Genomic DNA, 27,635 nt, shown 5'->3' on the forward strand with positions numbered 1-27,635 from the left:
AGGACAACCCTTAATTCCCTTTATGACAAATCAAAATTTAAGGATATAGCAAGCGTTATATGCTTTAACCGTACACGATCATTGCCGAATGTCAAGAGATAATTTATCCCTATTTTCGATGATCTATGATAATGATCTAACGAATTAATAATATCACCCTTTTCCATCGATCGTCTATGATCCGTTCATTCGAATAAAATTTTATTGCAAATAACGATTGTTTATTTTCTCATTTCATAGGAATTCATTGCCTTTAATAATATTTTCATATAAATATATCAAAGTTGATTGACAAGTAATATTTATTTTTATTGCATCAATGTAATACCTAATATTATAAATTTATTTCTAAGTTAATAATACATTATTAATGTATATGTATATATATATATATATATATATATATATATATATATATATTATTATGGAATAAATACTATGGTTCATAATAAGAATTATTATATAATCGATGGTATTATATCAATCTGAAATTTTAATTAATCTAATATTTTACATACTTTAAATTTAATTATCGAATACTATACGAATACCTTTTCTTAACTTATAGGCTTGAATCGAAGGAAAGCCCCCTTTGAAGTTTGAATCGTATCGTCTTATTATTTCGTGCAATAGGGTTACAAACGGGCCTAGGAGAGAGGGAGGGAGAGTGGTACGCGAAGAAGGAGAAGGAAGAGGAGGAGTAGAAGTCGAAGAAGGTAAGAGGGGATCTTTTATCGTACTCGTTGATACTTGGACTTGGTTCTTCCGTTAGTACGACATAATTTATGAGATTCTCCGTCTGTCCGTGTGGCTTTTCCTCGCAATGTTATAATTGGAAATATGCTTACGACCGTAATTCCGAGTAGAAAAGGGAGAGAGAAGGGTGAGCACGTTTACTGCCAATAAGGGACGCATGCATAATAGAAAGCCTGTAGCAGAGATGGTGTACTCGGCTGGCCGACAGTAGGACTTACAACGGGAATGCTACTTTACGAGGACTCGTATTACGAGGGTCCTGCGATCTGCCTTGTCTTTTCGTATACGCGTGTCCCATTCTAAATCGAACTTATGTGTGTAACAAAATGACAGAGAGAGAGAGAGAGAGAGAGAGAGAGAGAGAGAGAGGGAGCGAGAGAAAATGACAAAGAACTAATATTTCTACGCATAAGCGAATCATTATTTCCTCTATATAGATATTACTCTTATCGATAGACAAGATTACTTTGAATGTAAGTTATTTATAAGGGTGTACCATTTGAAACAAATCGATATCATTGATAATATTAATCAGAATATAACCATATGTAATTATTATCTGACGATTTATTTTCAAATGGTTAGAACTTCTATGTATATATATACATATATCTACATAAGTGTCAATATGTGTTATACCAAATAAGAAACAATATATCGTAGGTTGTGTAGGGTTCCGCGTTCCATGTGAAAAAGGGGTAGAAAAATGAAAAATAGTTTGCACGGTGTCGTCACTCGAGTATAGGGTGACACCATGAGTAATTATGGGTTGCTTGTTACGCATCGTCCGCGTTTTATTTATTTACACGTTCCACCGTGTAATTTTCGTATAATTCGTGGTTCCGTTCGTAGGGTGTAACGTGATCTTTAAATAGTGGTTTACGAATACCTCGACACGGGGTATAGTTCTTCACTGCTTTTATCTTTGATTTCTATTTACCTTTAAAATAAAAAATGATTAGATTTTTCTAATAATTTCGATATATATTATTTAGAAAAAAAAAGCAAATGAAACACACGATTTTCTTTTCTACATTTAAAAAATACGATCGTGAATTCTATACCACGGAACTATCTTCTAAGACGCTTAGAATTCCTATGGTTGTTGCCTCCAGCCATGTTAACATATACAAGACACACAAATCCACACACATGAATGTTTCTACCTGCTATTGGTAGACCGAAAGATTAAGCACGAAGCAAAGACGATAGTCCTGTTCGTAGGTAGTGAAGCTAAAACATCTATGATATACTATATATATATATATATATATATATGTACCTAGATAAACACATACACATACACATACACATACACACACACACACACTCATATATATATATATATATATACATATATACAGGAACGCTCCTAAGTAATTCGCGCAATTTCATCTAAATTCCGTAACGACGAAATTTCTCGCGTCGCCTCTCGTAGGCAGAACATGTTTGCTCTTGTAAACCTTCTTGTACGAATGTTGTGTTATGAACGAGTTCATGTATAGTTATACAAAGTATATATATATATATATATATAAGTATGTATTTGTAACAGTGGAAGAAAGAGGGAGAGAGAGAGAGAGAGAGAACAACCAACCTTCTCTGTCTTTGTCTCTCCTTCTTTCTCACATTCTCTTTCTCTCTCATGGTATTGCTTCTTACTCGTTATTTGATTATTATAGTTCGCTTGCTATAGTATTTCCATGAAATACGATTAGGTCGTTGGTACACACCGATTTATTCTCTCTCTCTCTCTCTGTCACTTGTTATATATTATATATATATATGTGTGTGTGTGTGTGTGTGTATCTCTCTTTCTCTATCTCTCTATCTCTCTATCCATCTCTCTCACTCTCATTCTCTTTTCTCTTCGAACTCCTTTCCGGCACGACGCCGGTTCAACTACCATGCTGTTGGCACTCGTGGCATTCTAAACATTTTACTCGGAAAGCTGGCGAACATTAAAATGCCATTGTATGCTCATATGCAGCTCTGGCTTACGACATACATACGTACATATGGTTTATCTTATAACGTGTAAATATATTATATACGTGAGCCAAACAAAAATGATGGATTTATTAAAACGATTTAGTAACGACACCGATGATTTTATAATTATTAAAACATTTCTCTATCGTATTTCAATGTATAAAATTAAATGGAAAGTCTTTTCCTTTTCTTTTTTATCTTTTTTATTTCTTTACTCATTTTTCTTTCTTTTTCTTCTCCTTCTTTTTCATTTTTTTCTTTCTTTTCTACGGCGGCGGGGTTCTTTCGTGCTTACGTAGAATACGATAACGAGATTGTTTTTCTAAGTGAAAAGAGAAACGAAGTGCATAATTTCCATGAGCTTTTCTTCCCCCTTTCTCTCTCTCTCTCTCTCTCCCTCTCTCTCTTTCTCTCTGTCTCTGTCTCTCCAAGTTTTTTCTAATAATAAACAAGATCTTTGGTACTGCTATTACTTACTAATACTACTAAATATTATTAAATATATGGTAATACTATTAAATATTCATAATATGACGTATGTACGTGACACATTGAAAAATATCGATATTTATTTTCTTATGATACTCCATCGTTATTATTATAACAATTACTTCGATCACATTAAACACAACTTCCGAAGGATACAACAAACAATCTTCTCTCTCTCTCTCTCTCTCTCTCTCTCCCTCTCTCTCTCTCATTCTTTTTTTTTCTTTCTTCTCCATCTTCTTCTTATTATTATTCTTTTTTAAATTATCTGCACCATAAAGAAAATAATCCATCGTCAGAGCTATTTTTTCCAGTGAAGCTGAAGCGTCGTTCGCGTAAATAAGCCCTTTACGTTTTATTCCTTTCTTCCTATCGTCGTCGCCGTTATCGCCGACGTTGTCGACGTCGACGACGAAGAAGAGTAGGAGGAGTAGGAGGAGATGGCAGAGGAGGCGGAGGAGGAGGCGGAGGAGGAGGTGGAGAGTTTTCTCTCGACTCGCAGAATATTCTTTCCGTTCGGCTGGCAGAAACATTACACGCATCGCGTATACTTGCCCAGGTAACCGAGAAATTCACCCTTCCGGCGTGGTAAGTCTGACTCGAATTCATTAGCATCGCCGTGGAACCTTCCACACCATCCCTGTCTCTCTCTCTCTCTCTCTCTCTCTCTCTCTCTCTCTCTCTCTCTCTATCGAGAGCAAAGCTGTTCAATGCGAGAATAATTCTCGTAGTGTATCATATCGATAGCACGCTCCACTTATCAGCTGATGACGTTAATCCGTCGGAAGGATAATGCTTAAAGCGACGATTCTTATATGAGAAAGAGTGAGACAGAGACAGAGAGAGAGAGAGAGAGAGAGAGAGAGAATGTTGGAACGCGGCCCTTTGAGCGCTCGCGATCCGCGTTTACTTCTTTAGTGAAAGAAAGAGATAGAGAGAGTGAGAAAGAGTGAGAGAGAGAGGCTTTGCGATCAGTGATCATCCGTGACGCGAGGTGCCGTGCAAGCTGGTGAACGAGGCGTGCATTAATGCCTCCTGCGTCTATTTTTACGTAAGGGGTTGCACGAGCACACACTTATACATAGAGAAAGGCTCGCCGTCGCCACACGAAGACAGAGACAGAGAGATAGATACGGAGACGGAGACAAAGAGAGAGAGAGAGAGAGAGAGAGAGAGAGAGAGAACGATCGGCGCATCAGCCCATTAACAATTATATTACGGAAGCTCAAACTGTTACGCGCGATTGAATTCATACGCGTTTAGTATATACATATGCGTGTGCGTGCATGTGTACGGATATATCGTTGAGGGACGATTGGTCGGCGAACGAGAAAGAGAAGAAAGAAAGAAAGAAAGAAAGAAAGAAAGAAAAAAAAAATGAACAACAAAAAAAAGGCGCGCGCGTTATTTTTTCTTTTTCTTTTTTGTTTTTTTCAAACCCGAAGAACAATCGCGAGATAGTTTTTTGTAATCTTATATTATTAATGTATGGTTATATCGATTATAATGTATATTAATTTAACGTTATTATATACATTTGTATTATTCAATATATTGTTTTATATACATACACGAGTAAGAGAAAAAATGAGATATATTTTTACATTCCTGTTTCTTATCTTTTTTCTTCTACTTTTTTTTTTTCTTTTTTTCGAGACGTTTTTCCTAGGTCAGCCAGAGGTGTATACGTACAGCGATGGGTGGGGCGGGTGGTAGGGTAGCAGGACATGTGGGTGGGATAGGGCGGGCCCTACGAAACGCGCGTCGTAATTGCGAGGTCATTAAAGCTTCAGGCCAGTCCTGGCTTTCATCTCTCGCAGTTATTAACAAAGTTCAGGCTCTTTCGCTTTTCCCGTCGCTGTTACTGAAAGACGGTAAGGGAGTTGGAGTAGCAGTAGCAGCGGACAGCTTCGGTTACCCTTTGGTCGCGTCGTAACAGTGCCTGTGATTTAATTCTTTTCTACGTACGCAAGAGGAAGACAGAGAGATAGAGAGAGAGAGAGAGAGAGAGAGAGAGAGAGAGAGAGGGAGAAATAGCGAGCAAGAGAGAGAAAACAGTGTCATATTCACAGGGTGTGCAAAAGAGAGAGGGTCAAGCAAGTGAGCGAATTCAACTCGAGGGGTTGGGTGAGTTAGTGGGTGGTGCTTGCTAACTCGGAAGAGAGAAACAGAGACGCCAGCGAGTGAGTGACGAAAGGGTAGGGAAAGGGAAGTGGTCCTGAGCGAGGAGGGCGAGTAGTCTAGGCGAGACTTAATTAAACAGCGGCCAAAGCCGGGCTAGTTCACAAAGTGACCGCGGCACCTACAGCAGCAACCCCCTTCCCTACTACTACCCGTCCCGCCCTTGTGTAACAGCCACCATCCTCGGAGCTACCGTTGCCCCGTTGCCGTTGCTTCTGGACGATGTAGTCGTTCTTGGAACATAATACCTATTGGCTACCCTCTTCCAAGTGAAAACGACCGGAGAACACGCTCATTGATCAATCGTATTACACGAATTCTTCCTTGCTTACTCTTCGCTTCATTGACATTCAATACTGCCTACTACTTGTTTGTCTTTTCCTTTCTTTCTCCTTCGCCCCCTCCCCATCTCCACTTCTTGTCCTTTTTCTCTTCCTCTTTCTCTTCTTTTTTTTTCTCTCTTTTTTTTTTCAACCCCTTCCTTTACTTAGCTCCAATCATCCAGAGTAATTAATTTGTCATTGTACGAAGACCTTGAACACGATTTGAAAATCAAATGGAAAAGGCTCGGATATGAAGGAGTAGTTGCAAAGAAGAAGAAGAAGAAGAAGAAGAAGAAGAAGAAGAAAAAGAAGAAAAAAGAAAGATGATAAAAAACAAAGATTTACTCACGACACTGTGGGATAGACATTTTTACCTTACTATCTCAATATAACGCAATATCCCGTAGCGTCTCTTACCGATCGGTAACATCAGTAGTAACAACGGCTACGGCTACGGCTACGACTACGGCACCAACAACGGCAGCAGCAACAGAAAAGCTGCTGCTGCAGTAACACATCAACGCCAAGCGAGCGTTCTTTTTATCTCAAAGCCGTATCCCTTTTGCGCTTCCTCTGTATTCCTCAATTTCCAATGAGTCGGAATACGACATGAAACGCTAAACTGCCACAAAGGGGGTAAGCCCCGACGAACCCTTTGCCCGTTCTCTCTCACTCCCTCTCCTTCCCTCTTCGCCGTTGTTTTTCTCTTCGTGAGCGGGGAAAGGGCGAGAGGGTTAAGGGAGAAGGGAGGAGGAGGCGAGAGATTGTAGTAAAAGCTGTCTCTCTCTCTCTCTCTCTCTCTCTCTCTCTCTCTCTCTCTCTCTCTCTCTCTCTCTCTCTCTCTCCTCATCCTCGCCTTCGTTCTTTTTCTCTTCTTTGTCTCTCTTCTCGTTTCTACTTTCCAGAGAGCTTTCTCAACGTCATCGTTGAGAAGAGAATTTTGTTATAAAAATTGTCGGCGAAAACGGAAGCTCCGATGTAATTGATGGGAATAGAAAAAAAAAAAAAGAAAAAAGAGAAAGAAAAAGGAAAAAGAATATATTCAAACAATCATCTTCCTTTGAATTCCTCTAACCAATCAATCTAATCGATCTAAGGTTTTCGAATTTGTATGATTTTTCTTCTTCTTTTTTTTTCATTTTTTCGTTCTTTTTTTTTTTGCATCGATCATGTGCACCTTAATCTCGTTGCTTAAAAGAATTTTATTTTGCCATTTTTAATTACAAGTGATCTTTATTATAATCTAGCAAAGAAAAATATCGAATGAAGGAGAAGATAGAATTTAATGAATCAGACAAGAATTGTCAGACCAAGAGGAAAGGATACTGAATATTTCTTGTACAAAGAATATCTTCTCTCTCTCTCTTTTTCTCTCTCTTTTGGTTCCTCCGGAATCATGTTCCTCCTCTTATACGAAATTGAGGGTGACGGTCATTGGCACGTTTCAATGTGTATATTACCTGAAGAGGAGTTATGTTAGAGGGATTGAGAAGAAGTGTTTGGCCTAGTCGAAGAGAAGGATGAGGAGAATGAGGAGAATAAGGAGGAGGAGGAGGAGGAAAAGGTGTTGGTTGGTCGGCAAGAGGGTGGCAACGATATGCTGTTCACTTCAAAGCGAATCGTTGGTTGTTACGCACGAGGGCATCGCCGACATCGTCGTGAACTCTTTTGAGAATTAGCCTTTCGTTGGCTCGAGGACGAACCGACACTTTCTCTCTCTCTCTCTCTCTCTCTCTATCTTTCTCATGGTTAATGAATCTCTCTCTCTCTCTCTCTCCCTCCCTTTCTAGGATGGTTCAGAGTTTACAGCTTCACGAGACGGTCTTTGAGGATGACCACGGTTAGATTTTGGATGATTTCGGTGTAAAATACGCATGATATGTTCTAGGATAGATCAATCTAATCATATCCTTTCGAAGAGAAAAAGGTATCTCTAAGATATTTCGCTTAATATGATTTTTTATTTTATTTATATTTTATTTCATTTCATTTCTTTTCTTCTTTTCTCTTTTCGATTTATCACAGTGTAGATGTAGAAGTGGTGATTTGTGTTAGATGAGGAATTGGGGATAGATGAGAACTGTGAAAATTCAGGGACGAAGTGTGAAAGAGAGAGAGAGAGAGAGAGAGAGAGAGAGAGAGAGAGAGAGAGAGAGAGAGAGAGAGTATGGTTAGTCGTCCTCGAGTATAGAGGGTTCTCGAAACGCAGCAAATTCCCTCGGGTCCCAATTACACCGACACCCGATCCTGGCATTACGGGCAAGCTAATTCGAAGGGTGAGTACATGTATAAATCTCGCACGGTTAATTGTGCCATTTCGAATCCGTTTGTTGGGAATCGTGCGTGGCTCCTCGCGAGAAAGTGAAATTTCAAGATATTTGAGAAGTGAATGATATTACAGAAAAAGAAAAAGAAAAGAAAAAGAAAGAGAGAAAGAATAATAATAATAATAATAATAATAAGCATAAAGAAAATAAAAGAAGTGAACAAACAAGAGAAAAGAAATACTTTCGATTTTGCGTTATCGTTTGGTGTTCTACGCTTTGTGAGATTAATCGGTGTGCATATAATTTTTCTTTGAAGGTAAAAAAGATTGTAAAAGAGAAAAAGAGAGAGGTAGAGGGAGAGGAAAGGGAGAGCTTCCAGAAAGGGGTGTTTCTTTCGACGCGTCTTGCAACAAACGGTTCGGCTAATTACAGGGAGGCCACAGCTTCGTGTAAAGCAACGGCAAAGGCAGCTGTCGGTTCTCGAGCTTCCGCGGTTCTCGGCCTTTAACACGTGTGTATATATATATATATATGTATATAATATATGTATATAATGTGTGTATATATATAAATATATATGTATATATGTATGTATGTCGAGAAGCTTCTTGCTTACGAGAATTTAGAATTCTCGTGTCGTTGTCGTCATCGTCGTAATCGTTGTCGTCGTCCATTCGACAACTACCACTACCGAAATGGCAGCCAGAATATCCGCTTGGAGATCAGAACCAGAAGCTTGCTCGAGCATAACGTTTTATTTGTTTTTACACACACTCTCTCTCTCTCTCTCTCTCTCTCTCTCTCTCTCTCTCTATCCTAAACTGTGATCTCTTCGTCTCATGCTTATACTTATAATAATAATACTAACATTAACGTTGTCAGCTAACTAACCGTGAGCTGAAAAGTAACACTGTTCCTACATTGGATCGTACATTTTTTCTTTCTTTTTTTTTCTTTTCCCTTTCCTTTTCCGCTCCTTTTTCCTTCTCCTCTTCATCCTCATTTTAAATACTATTAATTGATCCAACGAAGAAATGAAAGGGATTTTCATTAATCGATAAAATAATATACGCTGAAGGATCTCTAAATCTCTTTCGTTTAAACCTCTTTGGTTTTTTCCAACAAAAGGAAAAAAGAAAAAGAAGAAGAAAAAAAAAAAAAAGAAAAATAAGAGAAAAAAAGGAACAATGAGAGTTACAAATAATTAATTAAAAGTTTCGACAAAAATAACCTGTTTTCTTATTAAACGACAAGAAAGGTCATCTTATTGTTTTATTCGTAAGACATGGTTCATCATCCCTCTTCTGCCCCCTCTTCCATCCTTGGCAGGACTCTAACACGATAGGGAAAAGACCGAAGACTGCTACCTAACCCCTGCCAAGATAATACGAGAACATTCAACTCCCTCTTTCACCCTTTCCCTTCCTCTCTTTATCTCCATCCCCCTCCGACCTCCCACCCTTCCTCCGACACCTCATCTCCTCACTCTTACCAACCCTCTTTTCCACCCTATGGTAGCTCTCAACGGGCGGTCGAGAAGATTTCAACCTTTAGCGAAATGCCAAGCTCGCCTCTAAACGGGCTAATAACGTTGCTCCCTTTCTTCATGCTATATATATGTTATATAGGTAATACCTTGTTCGACTCTTTCTCTCTCTCTCTCTCTCTCTCTATCTATCTATCTATCTATCTATCTATCTATCTAATCTATCTATCTCTTTCCATTGTACTGATTATTATCTTGAAAAACTAGACTGAAAGAAAAAACTCAACGTCGATGCCAAGATAATCATTCAAGAAAAGTGTAGAAACCAATCGATATTTAAAATAAATCCAAAAGATAGAAAGAAAAATCTATCCAAGCAAATAAAATAGTATAATTTATTAGATATTGATAAAGGATAATGAAAAAATAAATAAAATTATTACATTTCGAAGTCTGTACTTCTTCATTTATCCGACGAAATGAAAACAATTTCGTTTGAAAGAAAATTGATTATATACACACGTATGTACGTACATGTATGAAAGCATACGTTTATTTATACATATGTATATGTAAATATGTCGATATATAGATAAGTACTTAGGTGGTACCAATATATACATATGTATATATATATATATTGTTATATTGTTTTCAACTAATAGTAATTTCTCGTCATCACACGTGCTCGCGCACATGTTCATGAGGATAATGGGTGTGGTAGAGTTCGCGAAGGAAAGAGAAACGCTTGTAGGAACGCCCTCGTTAAACCCAGACATATGCTATAGATTGACACGGTATCTCTTACAAGACGGTCATTAGTCGAATGAGCAAAGGTCTTACGAAGTACCTGCGTAAATATCCGTGGGACTGGCCGGTCATCAATCATCTTGGAGAATCGTATGAACGAACGAACGAACGAACGAACGAACGAACGAACGAATGAACGAACTTGCAAAGGCTCGCCTCTTTATCTTATTTTCTTTCTTTTTTTTTTTTGTTTTTTCTCTCTTTTTCTCTTCTCTCTTTTATCTTTTATTTTTCCTCTTAGACACGTACAGAAGGACAAAAGCAAATTACTTTTTTTCGGGCATTAATTCTCTTATATTTTCATCGTACCTTTATTGCGATCAAAAAAATTTACAAAAAATATGATACTTGATAAATCGAGGCGTATATATATATATATTTTTTTTTTGTTTACTTTCTTTCTAAAAATTCTACCATCAAGATCCGTCAAAATTATCTCGCGTGAATTATTTGAAATAAATAAAAGAATGTTCGAAGGTATCATGTATTTTGTATTTAGTTCGAAGAAAGTCTATTCGGTCACGTTTGGAATCAAAGAAGAACGTCATAGAAGATAAAAGTTGCCGATAGGTGATACGAAGGGAGAGAATATTTCCTATATTTGCGATATCATAAGGTACGGTGGTGTCAAGGGGGATGGAATGGGAAACGAGGTGTAGGGGATGGGATGATGGTCTCGCCTCATGGTTGGAAGGGTCGTATGCGAGAAAGAGAGAGAAAAAGAGAAAGAGAGATGGAGGAAAGAGAATAGTAGTGGGTTTGGTCGGCTATTCCGTGAGACTGTCTGTCATATTCATGTATTGACACTGAGCTGGTTGACTAATGGACTGCTGTTGTCGCAGTCTCGTGTTACCGCGAGCGTCCGGCCCTGCCAAGTCGTTTTTCCTGCGAATCGAGAGAAAGCGAAGCTACGAATGACGAGAATGTCATGTATATATACATACATACATATATATATGCTTATATGTATAGGGTGATTCAATAACTATTGCCAAATGAAATGGCTTTTTATTATCTTAAACGAAGAAACGTTTAAGTTCATCCAAAAGAAAGATGCAATTAATGACCAATGAAAAAATTTCTATTATATATATAATGTGTTTTTTTTTATTTTGAATTGTTTATACGATTTCATAGAGAACATATCAATCGTCTTTCCTAGAAGGGATTATATTCCCAAGGAATTATACGAACATGACAATAGTCATTGACTCACCCTGTAGACACGCGCGCGTGTCTACTCGCCTCTCTTTCTCTCTCTCTCTCTCTTTTTTTTCCTTTTCCTCTTTTTCCTTTTTTCATTTTTCGTTCACTTCCCGGCATACCCACCAACGAATATATTTTTCATGGGAGAAAACAATGGCTACCGGTGTGTGATTTTTTTATTCGCCGATAAAATTCATTCCTTGATATAACGGGTTGATCCACTTAAAAAACGTCAGGACGAACAACAAAGGATCTCTAAATGTCCCCCTCTCCTCGCCTCCCCCTCTCTCTCTCTCATCTCTCTCTCTCGCGTTCACTCTTTCCATATAAATCTATCTCTTTTGCTTTTTGGATCATAACACGATGGAGAGAAAAAGACGAAGAAAAATGATGAGAGATAGATAGAGAGAGAGAGAAAGACAGAGAGAGAGAGAGAGAGAGAGAAAGAAAGAGAGAGAGAGAGGAATAGGTATAGGAGTAGGAGTAGGAGTAGGAAGAGTAGGAGGAGGAGGGGGAGCATCGTCGGCACGTCACCGAAGGTCTTTTCATTTTTTAATAACAAACGACGAGAACGGGTGAACGGGGCGCACGCTTATTCACGCGTCATTCCACGCGACTTCTACATATTTATCGAGGCTCACGCGCATTGTGTCCGTGTCAAGCGGGACGTCGAGCTTGCTCGCGAAAATTTCGCGATATTGGATTCGAGTATGGCTGTATGTATGTACGCATTATATATATATATATATATATATATATATATATATATGCATACGTATGCATATAATGTATATATGCATGTAGACATATATATATATATATATATATATATATATACATGTGTGTGTGTGTGTATAAATGTATACGAGCGTAAAGCACGTGCAGATTCGTTCGCTCATCCAGTTTTTCTTTTCATCGAACCGGCAAACCATTCGTTCATCGATGTGCTTTGAAAATCAAAGAACGTGAGATCGTGAGATTGATCATTTTCTAATTTTATGTTTTTAATTAAAAAAAAGAAAAAAAAATCCTTGCTCCAACAGAGAAATTCTGATTTCTCTCCTTCGTCTTCTTTTTCTCCTTTCTATTTCCTACATTCAATCCTTCTATACGAATTTCATTTTTATAATTAATTTATAACTATCGCAAACGTATGAATTTAGTTAAATAAAGAATGTTGGTGGATTGTTTCGATTAAAAAAAAAAAAAAAAAAAAAAAAAAAAAAAGAAAAATTCCCAATTGAATTTATATCATTTATTTCTAATTCTTATGTATATTAATTTTCGATATTTGAGCTTACCCCTTATAATCTTTTAAAAGATACATGAACCGGATTGGATGGTCAAAACGTTGGACGACTATTCTGTTACGCGTTGACGTCCGATACAAAGTTAGCTGAGCGATCACCGGGTCTAACTTTACTGTCCTTCCTTCCTTCCTTCCTTCCTTCCTTCTATCCTTCCATTAAACGTGGCAAGAGACTAACATAAGACTAAGGAACGAACGAACGTACTAACGAAGGAGTTAACGAAGGAACGAGAACGAACAGTAACGAACGAACGAACGAAGGAAGGAACGGAAGGAATGGAAGTTGGAAAACGAGAAGGATGAAAGACGACGAAGAGTCGCGTTGCGAAGCTTATTCGAGAATAATAGCATCGTGCAACCTAGTACGTAGATCTTGCTTAGACTTTATAACGTGGTTGTCTCTATCTATCCATCCATCTATCTATCCATCCATCCATCCATCTATCTATCTATCTATCTATCTATCTTTCTCTATTCTATCCTCTTGCTGCTCTTCCCTATAGCTTCTTGATTTATCGTCGTGTTAACTCCAGGGTTCAAAATCACTTAGAGAAGATATGTTCGATATATGTGACATCTATGTATGATATATAAATTCTAAAATCTATGGATTATTATAGAAAGAAATGGTAAAATTTTCTTTTTCCTTCTTTTTTTTTTCACTTGAAATGCGTACGGTAAATGCTGTAATATCAGAAAATATTAATATTATATTATATGTAGGTATAGTGTGTGTGTGTGTGTGTGTGTGTGTCTGTGTGTGTTGTTGTGTCAAGGATATTGCATCCTCATCGTTTCCTACTTACCTCGAACTTTTTGCTCGTCTTGAAGCTGCCGTTCTAGGCTGTCCTTCACCTCTCTTTCACGAAGAACGTCCATCTTCAACTCGGCTGTTATTGGGAAAAAAGAAAAAAAAGAGGAATGAAAAGTTAGTGTAAATTTTTACAATGCCGTCGGTAAATAATATCTAATATCTATGGACAGTTTGACGTAGCCCCATGTAATATATTCTATAAATTTTGAATAATCGATGTGGATTACACAGGTACACTGTTAGAATTAATTAGTCCCGAAAATGATGAATTTGAAAATCACTGATGGGAGAGAGAGAGAGAGAGAGAGAGGGAGATAGAGAAAGAGAGAGATTCTGACGATAGAGAGGAAGAGAAAGATGATAATGACGGTACTCTCGCGAAGGTCAGATTAATTTGATAATAAGAGAGTCTCGTTCCTATTGGATCCAACCAAAGGATGGGAGGTAGAATATCGTACGGTTGGCTGCTCGGACGATTAAATCCAACGGCGATGGGCAGGCAAGAGAGCTCGCATAGTTACGTTTAATAGAATTGTATTAAGTCGTGGCATTCGTCCTTTTCCTTCTCCCAAGATATAGACTCTCTCTCTCTCTCTCTCTCTTTCCTATTCACCTCCCATCTCCTCCTTTCCCATCTCCATCCACTTGATCTCTCTCTTTCTCTCTCTCGCTACGCTTCCAACTTTGAAACTTGGCGTATTCCCATAGGAGCCAGCACGCTAAATTAGCCATTTCGAATCTCGACGACAGTCTCGGAGAAGGAGTCTCGAAATACTCTCTTCCGAGAGTCGATTACTACTGTGTCCTTAGAATGAAATTTTCGAACAGCCGATATAATCATAATTCAAGTCGAAATAATTTGTCAGTATTAATTGATGTATCTTTGCTTTGGAATCGATCATAATTAATTCTAACTTACTCGATCATATATATAAATTTAATTATATTTTTCTAATAGATTTAAAAAAAAAAAAATTATTCAAGAGAACTTACAAAATAATATTACGATACAGTTGGTTTCTTGCGAATTCAAAATCACTTTTCAGTTGGTAATACGATAAAACGTTTTTCGGCCTTTCCAAATCGAGCGGGCTAATTCAGTTTGAACGAGAGTTAGTTAGGGGAAGAAAAGTAGAAAGAGAGAGAGAGAGAGAGAGAGAGAGAATTCACCCCATTTCTCTCCTTTTTTTTCTGCTCGTCTACCTCGTCGAATTACATTGGCTCCGACGCAATGAGCCACGCAGGATATTACGCACGGTCCTTTTCTTTGCGGCTGATAAGTTCCTTCCTAACGTCAGCGATAATTGCCCGATATACCGAGGATAACTTCGTTTGGATAGGTCGTTATTGTAATTTCATATTAGGATATCTGGTTTTTTTTTCTTTTCTCTGACTTTAAGTAGACCGAATGAAATGCGCGAAGGTAAAAAAAGAAAAGACAGAAAAAAACATTACACTTACGTATATATTCACGTACGTATGTATATATGTATGTATGTATTGTATTATATTATATTATATTATATTATATTATATTATATTATATTATATTATGTACAACGTATACGTATGTACATATAAAGCCAATAAAATTTAATAAACCATAATGACATATATAGAATCATTATTACTTAACTTAATGATAATAATAATAACGAACTAATCATCAATCTTTTGCCAAGATATCTTCAGTTTATTATTCGTTAAATTATATCTACCTTTAGAATGATAATAAAGTTTACACGTTAACGAGGTACCTCGAGAGACGAAAATTTGGAGCACATGGCATCCATCGAACGAGTCGCGATACGAGGACGCAAAAAGGGTGCGAGTCTTCTCGGTAAGGAGGATAAGAGGAGGAGACGAACAAGGACGAGAAGGTGGAGAGGAGGAAGAAGAGGAGGTAGGAGGTGGAGAACAGAACGATGAGCCTCGGAGAGAAGAGAATCATGTTGGTAGATTAGGTAGGGCCTGCGTCTCAGCAGTCTGGCAGCAATTTGAGAGCGTTTGCGAGGTCCATTAACGGCGGTAACTCTTCACGACCGGCCGCCACGAAGATTCAATTTGAATGCTAACCAGAATAGGAAGTTCGCGCCGAGGCACACGGACTATTATATACTTACATATACATACATACATACATACATACATATATATAAGTCCCATGAACCCCGCCACTCTGTTATTGCCAATTTCGGCGCGTTTCTGTAGCCCACTTTGCGATCGTTTAGATTATCATCTTTCTCGCTCGCTCAGTTGCTCGGTTGCTTGCTTCCTTACTTGCTTGCTTGCTTTCTCTCTTTCATGAGTTATTCCTCTCTTGATCTCTTTCACTCGCACACTTCTCGTTTCCAAGGATAATTGAACTTTATTAGATATCGTCCCTGGAATATCAACCCTTGTATCAACCCCGAGGCCCATTCCAATTGACTTGATTCAGAAACGTTTAACTATCGTCTTATACTTTTTTTTTCTCCCTTTATCATTTATCAGTGTTGGCTTATAGAGTCGTCTTGTCTTTTTCATCTTATTATCTCTCTCTCTCTCTCTCTCTCTCTCTTTTCTCTTTTGATAAATGAAAATCTTTAAAAAGTTTCCCACGAAGTCTTTTCATACGCCTAATTCAAGCGGTTTTCACCAACTTTCGTTCCTCCTTCACGAATCCCAACGGACAGCGCAGTGAGAAGTTCGTCACGATGAAAGCAGAGGAAATCAATTATGCTAGCGTGACATTGAGAGAGAGAGAGAGAGAGAGGGAGGGAGAAAGGTAAAATGGTGTTATTGAAATTTGGCCACGGGAACATTAAAATTGTACGAATTAATATTAGCGGCTTTGCTAAGCCAAGAGAAAAAAAGCCTTAGAGACCAAAAGAAAAATGTTCACGATCGTAGAAAGTAACGATACGAAAGCTACGCTTTTTATCATTCTAACGTCAATTAGAAGGAACCCTAATCGTGTCTCGGATCATAAATTCAAAATTATATTCCACCGAGTTTGTGCGAATGGGATTTTATGATACGAACGAACGTTCTACCCCTCTTTACTTACAACGAATACATTAGGAATTTAGTTTAATTCAATATCAAATTTCTCCTTAGCTAATCATTTCTCATTAGCACAAAAATAACATTAAGTTATAATTTTAAATAATTTATAACAAATTTTTTTGCATTTCTTTTATATATATATATGTGTATATATAATTATTATATATATGTATATGAATGTATATAAATTCATAGGAAAAATCAATAATGAAATATTTAATTATAACACGATAAAAACAATTGGCATTTGTACATGAAACACGAAATATGTAACAACGCGTCGAAACCATTTATTATTATCGTTCGTAAGATAAATTCAATCCAATTCTCCGACTTCAAAATCCCCTAGATTTTCCAATTAGTGTTTCCTATCGGCGATCCTCGAATTTGGACATTATCGGTGTTTAGAATCGATCGGCGATAATAATTTTCACGCTAACCCGAGCCGCCGCGTCGGCCGCGTTGTAACAATAACGGTGCAACGGAACGTGCATGGTACTGTTACCGAAGCGATTCATGGTTATTGATTAGTATATGGGTGCCAGCAAGAAGACGGTGTTCTGGTTTGCGGGGGTAAGGGGTGACGGAGGGAGGGAGGGGGAGGGTTGAAGGCTGGCTTGGGACTCGAAGGGGGAAAAGGGGTGGATCGACGTTGGCGGCGGGGATAGGTAATGGGGGGGGTATGGGGGAAAATGGGGAGATGGAAGGTTGAGGGCAGCCTAGGGTAGGGTAGGGTAAGGTAGGGCTGGCGAGGGGAGGGAAAGGGGTGGCTTGTATAGCGTTCACATCCCCGGAGGGCTTGTACGACGTCGTGTACACGTATATGGCTTATACCCAAGTGCGCTAAGATATTCGCATGGCCCCAAGGCCACCCTCAGAAACAACAATGTCAACTTACCCGCCGTGCCCTGCAATCGTTTGAATAGTATAATGTAGTTTTCGTGTTACGCTGTCGATTCCTCTCACTCTCAAAGCCGAAACCCCCATCCCCACTAACCACTAAAATTTATGAAACACTTACATAGAAGATTTCTTTACTTGTGAGTTTCTTATATTCGTTCATATATATATATATATATATATATATATATATATATATATATATATATTTCTTTTTCCTACGATATAAATGTTTAATACACGACATAAAAATTAGATTAAAATTTATTATATTCAAGAATATATATATATATATATATATATATATATATATATATATATATATATATATATATATATATATATATACGAAATTGCTTAATGTTTCTTCGCAATTCAATTTTAACGGATCAAGAACGGCAATAAAGCGTCGTGCATGGAATTAACCCGTAGGATTATTTCGAGAATTTACAACTTAGGGTACTCTCTCTCTCTCTCTCTCTCTCTCTCTCTCTCTCTCTCTCTCTTTCTCGTGTGAGAGTGTACGCGCGCGCGCGCGCACGATACCACTTAGGTGAATCTTATTTGCATAGCTTCCGACAGATTCCTTCGTGGAAATTAGAATTTCGAAGATGCGCCGCCGGCTGCGGAATAGCGTTTTCTTCGAATCACGCAGCCCGCTAATTAATTTTCTAAGAGATATTAGATAGACGAATAAGGTTTAAGTGGTAGTAGTACGTTTAGTTGTACGTAGACGTTACGTTGGCGTTGTATACTTCGGTGGCATTGGACTTTCATAAATTTCCCGATCCTAATCCCGATTAATCTCCATGTTGCACTATTTGCCTAAGGCTCGATTTGAGAAGAGACAGAATAAGAGAACTGGAGCCTATAATATTCGCCGATGGAGTTTGGGGGGTGAGAGAGAAGGAAGAAAAGGAGGAGGAGGAGGAGGAGGGAGCAAGCGAGGACCGAGAGAATATTATTGTTTCTACCCTTGAATATTATAGTCGAATAACGATTAAGTGTACATTGGAAAGTTCGACCATGTCCTAAGGGCATGGACCTTACCTCTAATACTCGTGGAACTTGAATTGTCTACAAAGATCATCTTATTTATCATTATTGATTTTTATAAATATATCCTTTGAATTGACAAATCGCAATAATTTAATTAATTAATCTTTAAATAACATTGCAAAATTATTTTCATTAAATTTCTCTCGATCACGTATCTTTTGATCGTTTAGACATCTCTCTCTCTCTCTCTTATTTCATCAAAATAGATTTGACTTTGACTCGGTGCGAGAACGAAGACAATAGTTATCCCATGCGGATTACAGTCCTTGGCTAAGGACTACAAGGGTTTCCCTCCTGCGGGATTTAAGACGGACTTAGCTCTTGTTCCGGTCGCTGACCACTTTGCCTCCCATTAACCATTAACGGATCTAACGAAAATAGGATTAGATCGCAAGCTAGCGGAGGAGCTCGGCTCTAAAACTACTGACGTTCATAGTCGGCATCGGGTTTCTTGCCCGGAGCAACCCGAACGAACGGATTATCGAAACTTCTTATTCCTTCTTCTTACATCTCCTATGCTTTTGTAACTAATGATTATCATATCTTAGAACTCTGCTCTCCATCGAAGATTACAAAAAAAAAAGAAGAAAAAGAAAAAAAAACAGAAAAGAAAATTAATATATGGTACGATATCTTATCTTACATAAATTACGTTAATAAAGAGTTATGATTACTTTTAATACACTCTAATTTCTCATATTAGACGTCAATTCCATCATTACGATTTTATGATCAATGTAACATCATTTACAATGAATATATATCATCAATACTGTATGATCGCAAAGTTTCTTAGTCGAAACGATTAAAATGTGATGGTAGAAGAATTACCCTATCGTTACGAGTAAAAAGAAAGACAAAAGGAAAGGACAAAAGAAATATAGAAAAAAAGAGAAAATAAAAACTAAAAAGGAAGAAAAAAATAGTTTCGATATCTCGACGAGGTCGCGAGAAATCTCGCTAGAGGAGAGAGAGAGAGAGAGAGAGAGAGAGAGACCGTGGTCCGTCGTCGTTCGAACTCGCTGGGAGATACGGTGAAGAGCGTTTTCGCGTTTCAAGATAATCCTTACTTCGGGAAGGGGGACCTCCGGGATATCTTCTCGGAGTTATTACACTAGCTTCACGACAACGACAACGATTTCGAAACTAAACAACTGTCAGCTATTCCCGATAATAATTAGTACTCTTTTACTTATTACCAGTGATTCTGTAGACATACAGAATTATTTTATCTAATCCATTAAATTATCTTAAGTGTAAAAGATTATTATTATGCTAATATATATATGTACACATGTGTGTATAAATATATGATTTTGTAGGATTTTGAAAAAGTTTATAAAGAGAGAGAAAGAGAGAGAGAGAGAGAGAGGTTTCTATCGTGACTTCCCATCGAGTGGCAGGAGATCGAAATGATCGTCGCGTTGTAACAAAATATTCGCTACGCGGGGCAATAAACGGCGTCGTTAACGACATAGTGTGTTCTTTCCTTCCTCCTCCCTTTTCCTCCACAACCTCCTCCTTCTCCTCCTGTTCCTCCTCTTTCTTCTTCTTCTTCTTCTTCTTCTCTTCCATCTCTTTTGCCTCTTTCCTCTCTCGCGTGGCCTTTACTACTGCCCTTTTATTGCCGGTAAATTACACGCTTTATTCGTGCGCGCGACGACTCGAAAGCAAACTATATAATTGAACGGTAGTTAAAACTGCGGTAGGTCAAGTTTTTCCTTTTTTGTTTTTCACTTCCCGATATTATCTCTGCTTTTTCTCTATTTTTTTTTTCTTTCCTTTCTTTTTTCTCCCCGCATGTTTTTCTTCGTTTATCACGCTTCTTTTCCCTTTCTTTTTTCTCTTGTTTCTTTTCTCTTTTCTTTTTTCCTCCTTTACAATTTTAAATTTCTTCGAATTCATATAGGCTGATTGATACATGCGAATTAGTGATCAATATCATATGGAGGAGAGAAAAATAAAAAGAAACAAAAGAAAAGAAAAAAGAAATGAGAAACGAAAAAATCGATCGACTCATTAAAGAAGAAAGAAAAAAGTGAATAAAGAAAGAACCAAAGAAATCGAATATTACTGAAACATCGATTAAATTACATGTAAGAATGAAAAAAAAAAAACAAAAAAAAAAAATATATATATATATATATATATATATATATATATATAAATTTATTGCAATTCTTTCTCAATCCTTTTCTTTCTCCTGCTTGAGTTGTTATTCTGTTCTTGTTTTTTTTTCTTTCTTTCTTTTTCTTTTTTTTTTTTTTTCATTATGCATTCATTTTTACGATTCGAAGAAACATTGTGAGCTATAAAGCAGACTTTGTACCAACGTTACCATACGATTTTCCTCTTTAAGAGAGCCATTATCGCACACGGGGAAACGATTCTGAGAAGTCCACGAGTTGAATTGCGAGAATGAGAGAGAGAAAAGAGAGAAAGAGAGAAAGAGAGAGAGAGAGAGAGAGAGAGAGAGAATGAGAGAGAGAGAAAGATACTTAGATAGATAGAGAGACACTGAAATACCTAAGAAGAATGACGGCGACGAGCACACAACAGTGGTACTTAAATACAAGGCGGTGATAAAATCCACAGAAGGACAAAGTCGACGAGGAGAAGAAAGAGAGAATGGAAAAAAAGATTCGCAAAGCAGGTTGTCCCTCTTCCTTCTCCTCCACCTCCTCCTATTTCCCATCCTCCTCGTCCTACTCCTTCTCATCCTCAGCTACGTCGGTCGCGAATGCTCGTAAATTTTCGCTTTATAATCGTCGCAGATGCGAAATTACCGTAGACCAAAGAGATTTCTTTTTCATGGAAAGAACCCGAGAGAGAGAGAGAGAGAGAGAGAGAGAGAGAGAGAGAGTCTGGCCGGTTTTGTTACTTAATTTCAAGCTGCTCTCTCTTTCTCTTTCTCTCTCTGTCTTACACACGTTTGATACAAAACAAAGCTATTCTCCTACTCACCCGATGTTCTTTTTCTTTCTTTCTTACTTCTTTTTTTATTTTTTATCTTTTTTTGTCTCAAGGAAGAGGATCGATGTCTTCCCGATCGTTAAATTGGAGATTTACGTGATGTCTCTACGTAAAATAGGGGATGGTGGGGAAAGAAAGAGAGAAAGAAAGAGAGGGGTGGGAAGAAGGAGGGTGTCCGAAGAGGGTGGTTTATCGTTCTGCCTTTTTCCTAGGATACTCTCTCTCTCTCTCTCTCTCTCTCTCTCTCTCTCTCTCTCTCTCTGTCATCGTATTCTTGTACGCCGGAAAGACAACAGCCTACACGCGGGATTACGCGGGTTTATCTTAGCACGGAAATCACAACAAGCCGATCGGTGTCATTAATATCGCTTGAATTTTATTGTTAAGCAGTGTCGTTACGTTGAGAGACGTGTCGTGTCGTTCGTATACGATCATTTTCTAAAATTTTTCATCGTTAACTTTCTTCTTCTTCTTCGTCTTTTTCAACATACTATACTTATGTTACAAACATATGCACGTACGTGGGTACATTAAAACATGAAATTGTTTATAGGAATGTAGCTAGTGAAACATTGCGTTGATAAAATGTAGGCACATGAAAGTGTTGATATAATCAATTTCTTTTTAATTTAATTTTCTAATCCACGTTATGGAGAAAGAGAGAGAGAGAGAGAGAGAGATTTTTTTTCTGCTTTTTTTTTATCTTAACTATCTCTCTCTCTCTCTCTCTCTCTTTCTCTTTCTATGTATATATAAATGTATATATATTCTACTTTTATTGTTAAATAAATAATCGAGCGGTATATGTTCGAAGCGTTAAGAGTGTAATTTATTATCCAGCCGGACGCCATTCGATGCTTTGTCCTCGCTCTTAAATTCTTTACTCTCTTCATCCTTCTCTTTTTCTCACCTTCGAAGTACCAAAGAAAAAGAGAGAGAGAGAGAGAGAGAGGGAGAGAGGGAGAGAGATAAAGAAAAAGAGAGAAAGAGCCCGTTTATTCTCCGTTTTCAACTCTTTCTTCTTCTTCTTCTTCTTTTCTTTCCCTCTTAGAGAAGTCCAACCTAAAAAAGCAAGTAGTAGGTGTTCTCTCTACGAAGGAGCTCGAGAAAAAGAAAAGGATAAAGCAGCACCAGCAACAGCATCAGCAGCACCAACGGCATCAGCAACAGCATAAGCAGCACCAGTACCAGCAACAGCAGCAACAGCATCGACATCAGCATCACTACCACCAGCACCATCATCATCATTACCACCATCACCATCACCATCACCAACAACACCAACAAGAACAACGACAACAGTGAGACTCGAGATTCTCTTTGGTGGCTTATGCTAAGAGAAACTCCAGTGGTTTCTTTAATTGACGATTCGCTGCGTTCCAAGTTCGGTTTTGTGCCCTTAGAAAGGTGGTAAACGACAACGGGTCGGTGGCTACATCGTATTGTCTCGCACTTTTATTCCTACTTTTCTTTCTGGAGCTCTGGGATGCTGTAATTGTGGGCAAATGTATTTGTGTCTGAATATGTATTTGTGCGTATGCACGTATGTGTGTATGTATGTACGTAAAGGATGGTGATCTCGAATGCATATCTCTTATGTCTTGGTGAATACTATTTCTTTCTTTCTTTCTCTCTCTCTCTCTCTCTCTCTCTCTCTCTCTTTTTCTCTTTCTTTCTTAGGTTACTCTTCGCGGCAGGGTGTAACGAGTAACACAACGGGGCCACCCTGACCTGAACGCCGAGATGTCCCATTAAAGAACGTTCGTTTCTTTTTCGATACACCAGAATGCCGACTCTCTCTCTCTCTCTATGTACACTAGTGCACGGGGCAACTTTAAAAGACCTTACTATTTTTACTTAGCTTATATTCCTCGCCGTACGTGACAAATACATTTTTATAATTTTTCTCTTTCTTTATTTTTTTTTGTTTCTTTTTTATTTATTTTTTTTTATCTTTTAACTTTTCTCTTAGGTGGCTTCCCTCTCACGATCAACGTGATAATCGTTTTTTAGTACGAAATTAAATAGTCGTCAGTATTTATATAAGAGGACGAAATCAATGATTATTGTTTTGTATATTATCTTTTTACTATATCGAAAATATTTAACAATTTTCATGAAATTTTCATTATATTTTTTTACTCTCTTTTACTCTCTTTTCTTTCTTTTACTTCGTCTTCTTCTTCTTTCTTCTTTTTCAATTAATTTCCTCCCATTTTCCTATATATATATGAAAGGAAAAAAGAAAAGAAAAAAGAAAAGAAAAAACATTGAGTTGGCGTTATCATTAATGTTCTACGTAACATGAAACATTTTTCACGTTTCATATTTACCGAGAGCTTCACAAAATCGTTGAATCCTTCAAGGTTGGTTAGGTGTTACTCGATACTCGTGAGTCACGGATCAAACTACGCTCGACAATTTGTAATCGATGCACGCCTAAGGCTTCCGAGTTACGAACGACGTATATAAAAGGTAAAGAGTGACGTGCTCGCAAAAAAATCGAAACGATGATCGTTGTCCAGTTTCCGTTGGATGAGTCTCTCTCTTTCTCTCTTTTTTCCTTATAATACTAAATTACACGTAATTCTTCATATTGATTACACGACCAAGTCGGAGATATTTCTCAAAGATATTAAATAAGTAAGTAACGTAATGTATGTAATCTATGTAAATATATATCTTTTTTTCTTTGTCTTTCTTTCTTTCTTTTTTTTTTTTTTCGTTTTCCTTCGTTCTTTCCTTCACCACCCTCCCTCCCTCCCTAATTTATTTCCCTCAAATTTTTCTTCGAACTTAACTACGAGACATTTCCTTACGAACAGAAAAATCTACTATCTCCCGTACGTGGACCGACCACCATTGGTACGAGGCACTCGAGGGTAATTAAATATCTGTGGACCTGAGTGGTGTATACGCCGCCCAATGCGCTACCTTAACGATTGTCTCTGGGTCAGAGGTCACGCACGCACACACCAACTGCGTTCCAGAGTCTCTCTCGTCGATGTATAATGCGAGAACGGTCAGGAACGACGATTACTGCTGGCACGAAGAATAGCATGGGAACTATTATGCTTATTAAGGTAGAAAGTAATAAATTATAGGCGGCTAATAATGGGAACGGGGCGAGAGACGTAATTGATGTACGCGGAGGAAGTCGTTCGGCGACTGCCTTCTTCTCTCTCTTCTCCGAGAGAAAGAGAGAAAGAGAGAGACGATTCTCGATTCTAATAACAACCCGAACAATCGTTTCTTTCCTACAAAGAGAAATCCACCGTTTCAGATTTCTCTATAATAATCTCATTTAAATAAGTTATTGAACATATTCTTTTTTTTTTTTTTTTTCCATCGAAAGAACAATATTATGAGATCCGAAATATTTTTTTACGTAGATAATCCAACTTTTTTTTTCCCCTTTGAAAATTCCCCTTTAACATTATCTTAACAAGATGATACTCGGTTATACCTACACATCGAATGAAATTTTATTCGTGCGATAAATCAATCTTACAAAGATCGTCGTAAAGCATCTTTTCTATGTAACTATCTATCGATGAAATACGTTCCTCTTTTAACGGATACAAATAAAACTGGTTGTTGTTTCGACGAATCACCGTAGATATTTGACGGGTGATAAAGAGAGAGAGAGAGAGAGAGAGAGAGAGAGAGAGATCTTGGCTATACGTTTATATCGTGACACGTGGTTTCTAACGCGTAAAGACTAAACTTCGTTGTCGTATTCCGAAGCTAATAAACCGATTTCGGTCTTAATTAAAGAGACTAAGACTGTAGGCACTAATTAAAGCAAACATCCGGCCCCGGAGTAAAACCACACGAAGATAACGTTGATGACCTCGAAGATAAAAGGAAGTATAACGAGTAAAACGATATTTTCCTATTGACGAAAAAGGAAAAAAAAACAACAAAAAAAAATAAAAGTAAAGAAAAGAGAAAGAGAAAAAGAAAACGTAAGAAAATATATATTTTATACAAAAAAAAAAAAAAAAAAAACAAAAGATATTTTATAACTAATAAAAGAATTAAATGTATGAAAAGAAGCTATGGTAGGTTGTTATTGACGATGAAATAACAAGTAGAAGCAAATAGAAAAGAATCTCTTTGACTTGGCTCATTGCTTCGTAGGAGAGAGTAGAGAAAGAGAGAGAGAGAGAGAGAGAAAGAAAGAATAAAAAAAAGTATGTGGCATCGATACACGTGTGCGTATATAGTTTGCACGATAATGGCTACTCGCCGGGCCGATATAGAGATAGCCTCGGTTAGGCTCACCTCTCCGTTCAGGAAGAAGAGAGGGCGGGAGGGTCGTCGCTTGGCAGGGTTAAGCATAAATCAATCAGAGCGCGTTCATATCGGCGAACAGAGAGGAAGAGAGAGAGAGAGAGAGAAATAGAAAGAGAAGAAGGTATAAACTTTTTTTACCGATTTAAAGATTCACGATAGATTTGCATAGATACGAAGAAAATACGATACACGAATATTTTTTAATACAACGAACGATTTTTATAAATTTTCTCAAAGCACTTTATGATAATAAAAAATTATCAATTCTTGCTTCTTCATTATTTCTCAAAAGAAAACTTGATTGAGTATTGGATATAAAAATAGATTTAAATATGCATATTTACGTATGTACATAGATATGTTGACTGTATAAAAATTTCTGTGTATAGAATTGTTCGAAAACATTTTGCAAACTCACGAGAGATTATCGAAGAATAAGGCAGCATCCTGGTACGTTTTTCAAGGTGTACGAGAGAGAGAGCTACCTAGCCAGATAGCCACCTAGTCAGTCCAACGAGAGGAGGATCGTTGTGGCTCGCGGTAATAGGATTTCACGTAAGCAGCCTCCCAAGCGGGGAACCAAAAATCGGAGGTGGACTAACTTTATGGGGAGACTCCTCGATCCTGGAGAAGGAGGAAGAAAGAAAGAGAGAGAGAGAGAGAGAGAGGCTGGTGGTGGCCCAAGGAACGAGAAAAAGAGAGGAAGAAGGATGGAAAAACTCGAGAGGAGAGAAAATAAGTAAAAGAAAAAGAAAAAGAGACAGAGAGAGAGAGAGAGAGAGAGAGAGAGAGAGAGAGAGAGAAGACGTTGGGCCTCTACAATTTTAATTAACCAGGTACCGGGTAGCCGATCGCGATCGAATCGGGTGCACGATCTACAAGGAATCTACATAAGATCCTCCACTCGCGGCTACAACTCAATCCCCTCTTTATATTCCACTGCGGAGCCTTTAACCGGGCCTTATAGTGGCCTACGTGGGTCCCTCTTCGATACGATGCTCGCACAATTCGCGTTCTCTCTCTCTCTCTCTTTCTTTCTCTCTGTGTCTTTCTCTCTGTGTCTTTCTCTCTCACTCTTTTATCCTCATCTTATCTGGTCAAGGATCGAAGATAGCAAGCTCTTCTCTTGCGCAGCATCCGGCCGGCTCATATTGTCCCTCTTGGTGCAGCGTTAACTTATCAGGACTCTTCGATTTTCGATTTCTCTCTCTCTCTCTCTCTCTCTCTCTCTCTCTCTGTCTCTCTCTTTCTATCTTTTGTCTCTCTGTTCTTTCTTTTTTCCTTACGTTCCTTCGCAGGCTACGCACGAAGACTCAAGTCATTATCCTGAAGCAACTTACTCTTTATATATATATATATCTGTATATGTATGTGTGTGTGTGTGTGTATGTGTGTTTATAAAAGAGAAAGAGAAAGAGAGGAGATAGGGGAAAACATAAATTGGAGGTAAAAGTCCAGAGACGATGGAGAATTGTTCTCGCGACAACGCGCTTCTATTAACGATCTCCACCCGGTATTCTCCCCTTTTCGTGTAACGAGGAAAGAGAGAGAGAGAGAGAGAGAGAGAGTTCACGGAATAGCAAGGGATTATCTTTGCAAGAGAAAGAGAAAGAGAGAGAGAGAGAGAGAGAGTAAATCCGTTTAGGACGAAGACAAAGAGAAGACATTGAACGATCTATCATAGATAGGTATCTTTCGATACATAAATTCCATATATAGTTAA

At 37.9% G+C, this 27,635-nt stretch overlaps 1 protein-coding gene across 10 annotated transcripts in view; it reads right to left on the reverse strand.

Moving 5' to 3' along the window:
* Window positions 1-27,635, reverse strand: part of LOC124430110 (dachshund homolog 2) — a 224,017-nt gene that overhangs the window by 37,452 nt on the left and 158,930 nt on the right. For 9 of the 10 annotated variants that reach the window (XM_046976236.1, XM_046976238.1, XM_046976228.1 and 6 more), the window contains one exon: window positions 13,626-13,709. The exons of the other annotated variant lie outside the window; for it this stretch is intronic. In XM_046976236.1, the coding sequence (XP_046832192.1) occupies window positions 13,626-13,709 (84 nt within the window). The remainder of the gene's footprint in view (window positions 1-13,625; window positions 13,710-27,635) is intronic. 10 annotated transcript variants of the gene reach the window in all.

The sequence above is a fragment of the Vespa crabro genome, chromosome 17, assembly GCF_910589235.1.
Source record: "Vespa crabro chromosome 17, iyVesCrab1.2, whole genome shotgun sequence".
NCBI lineage: Eukaryota > Metazoa > Arthropoda > Insecta > Hymenoptera > Vespidae > Vespa > Vespa crabro.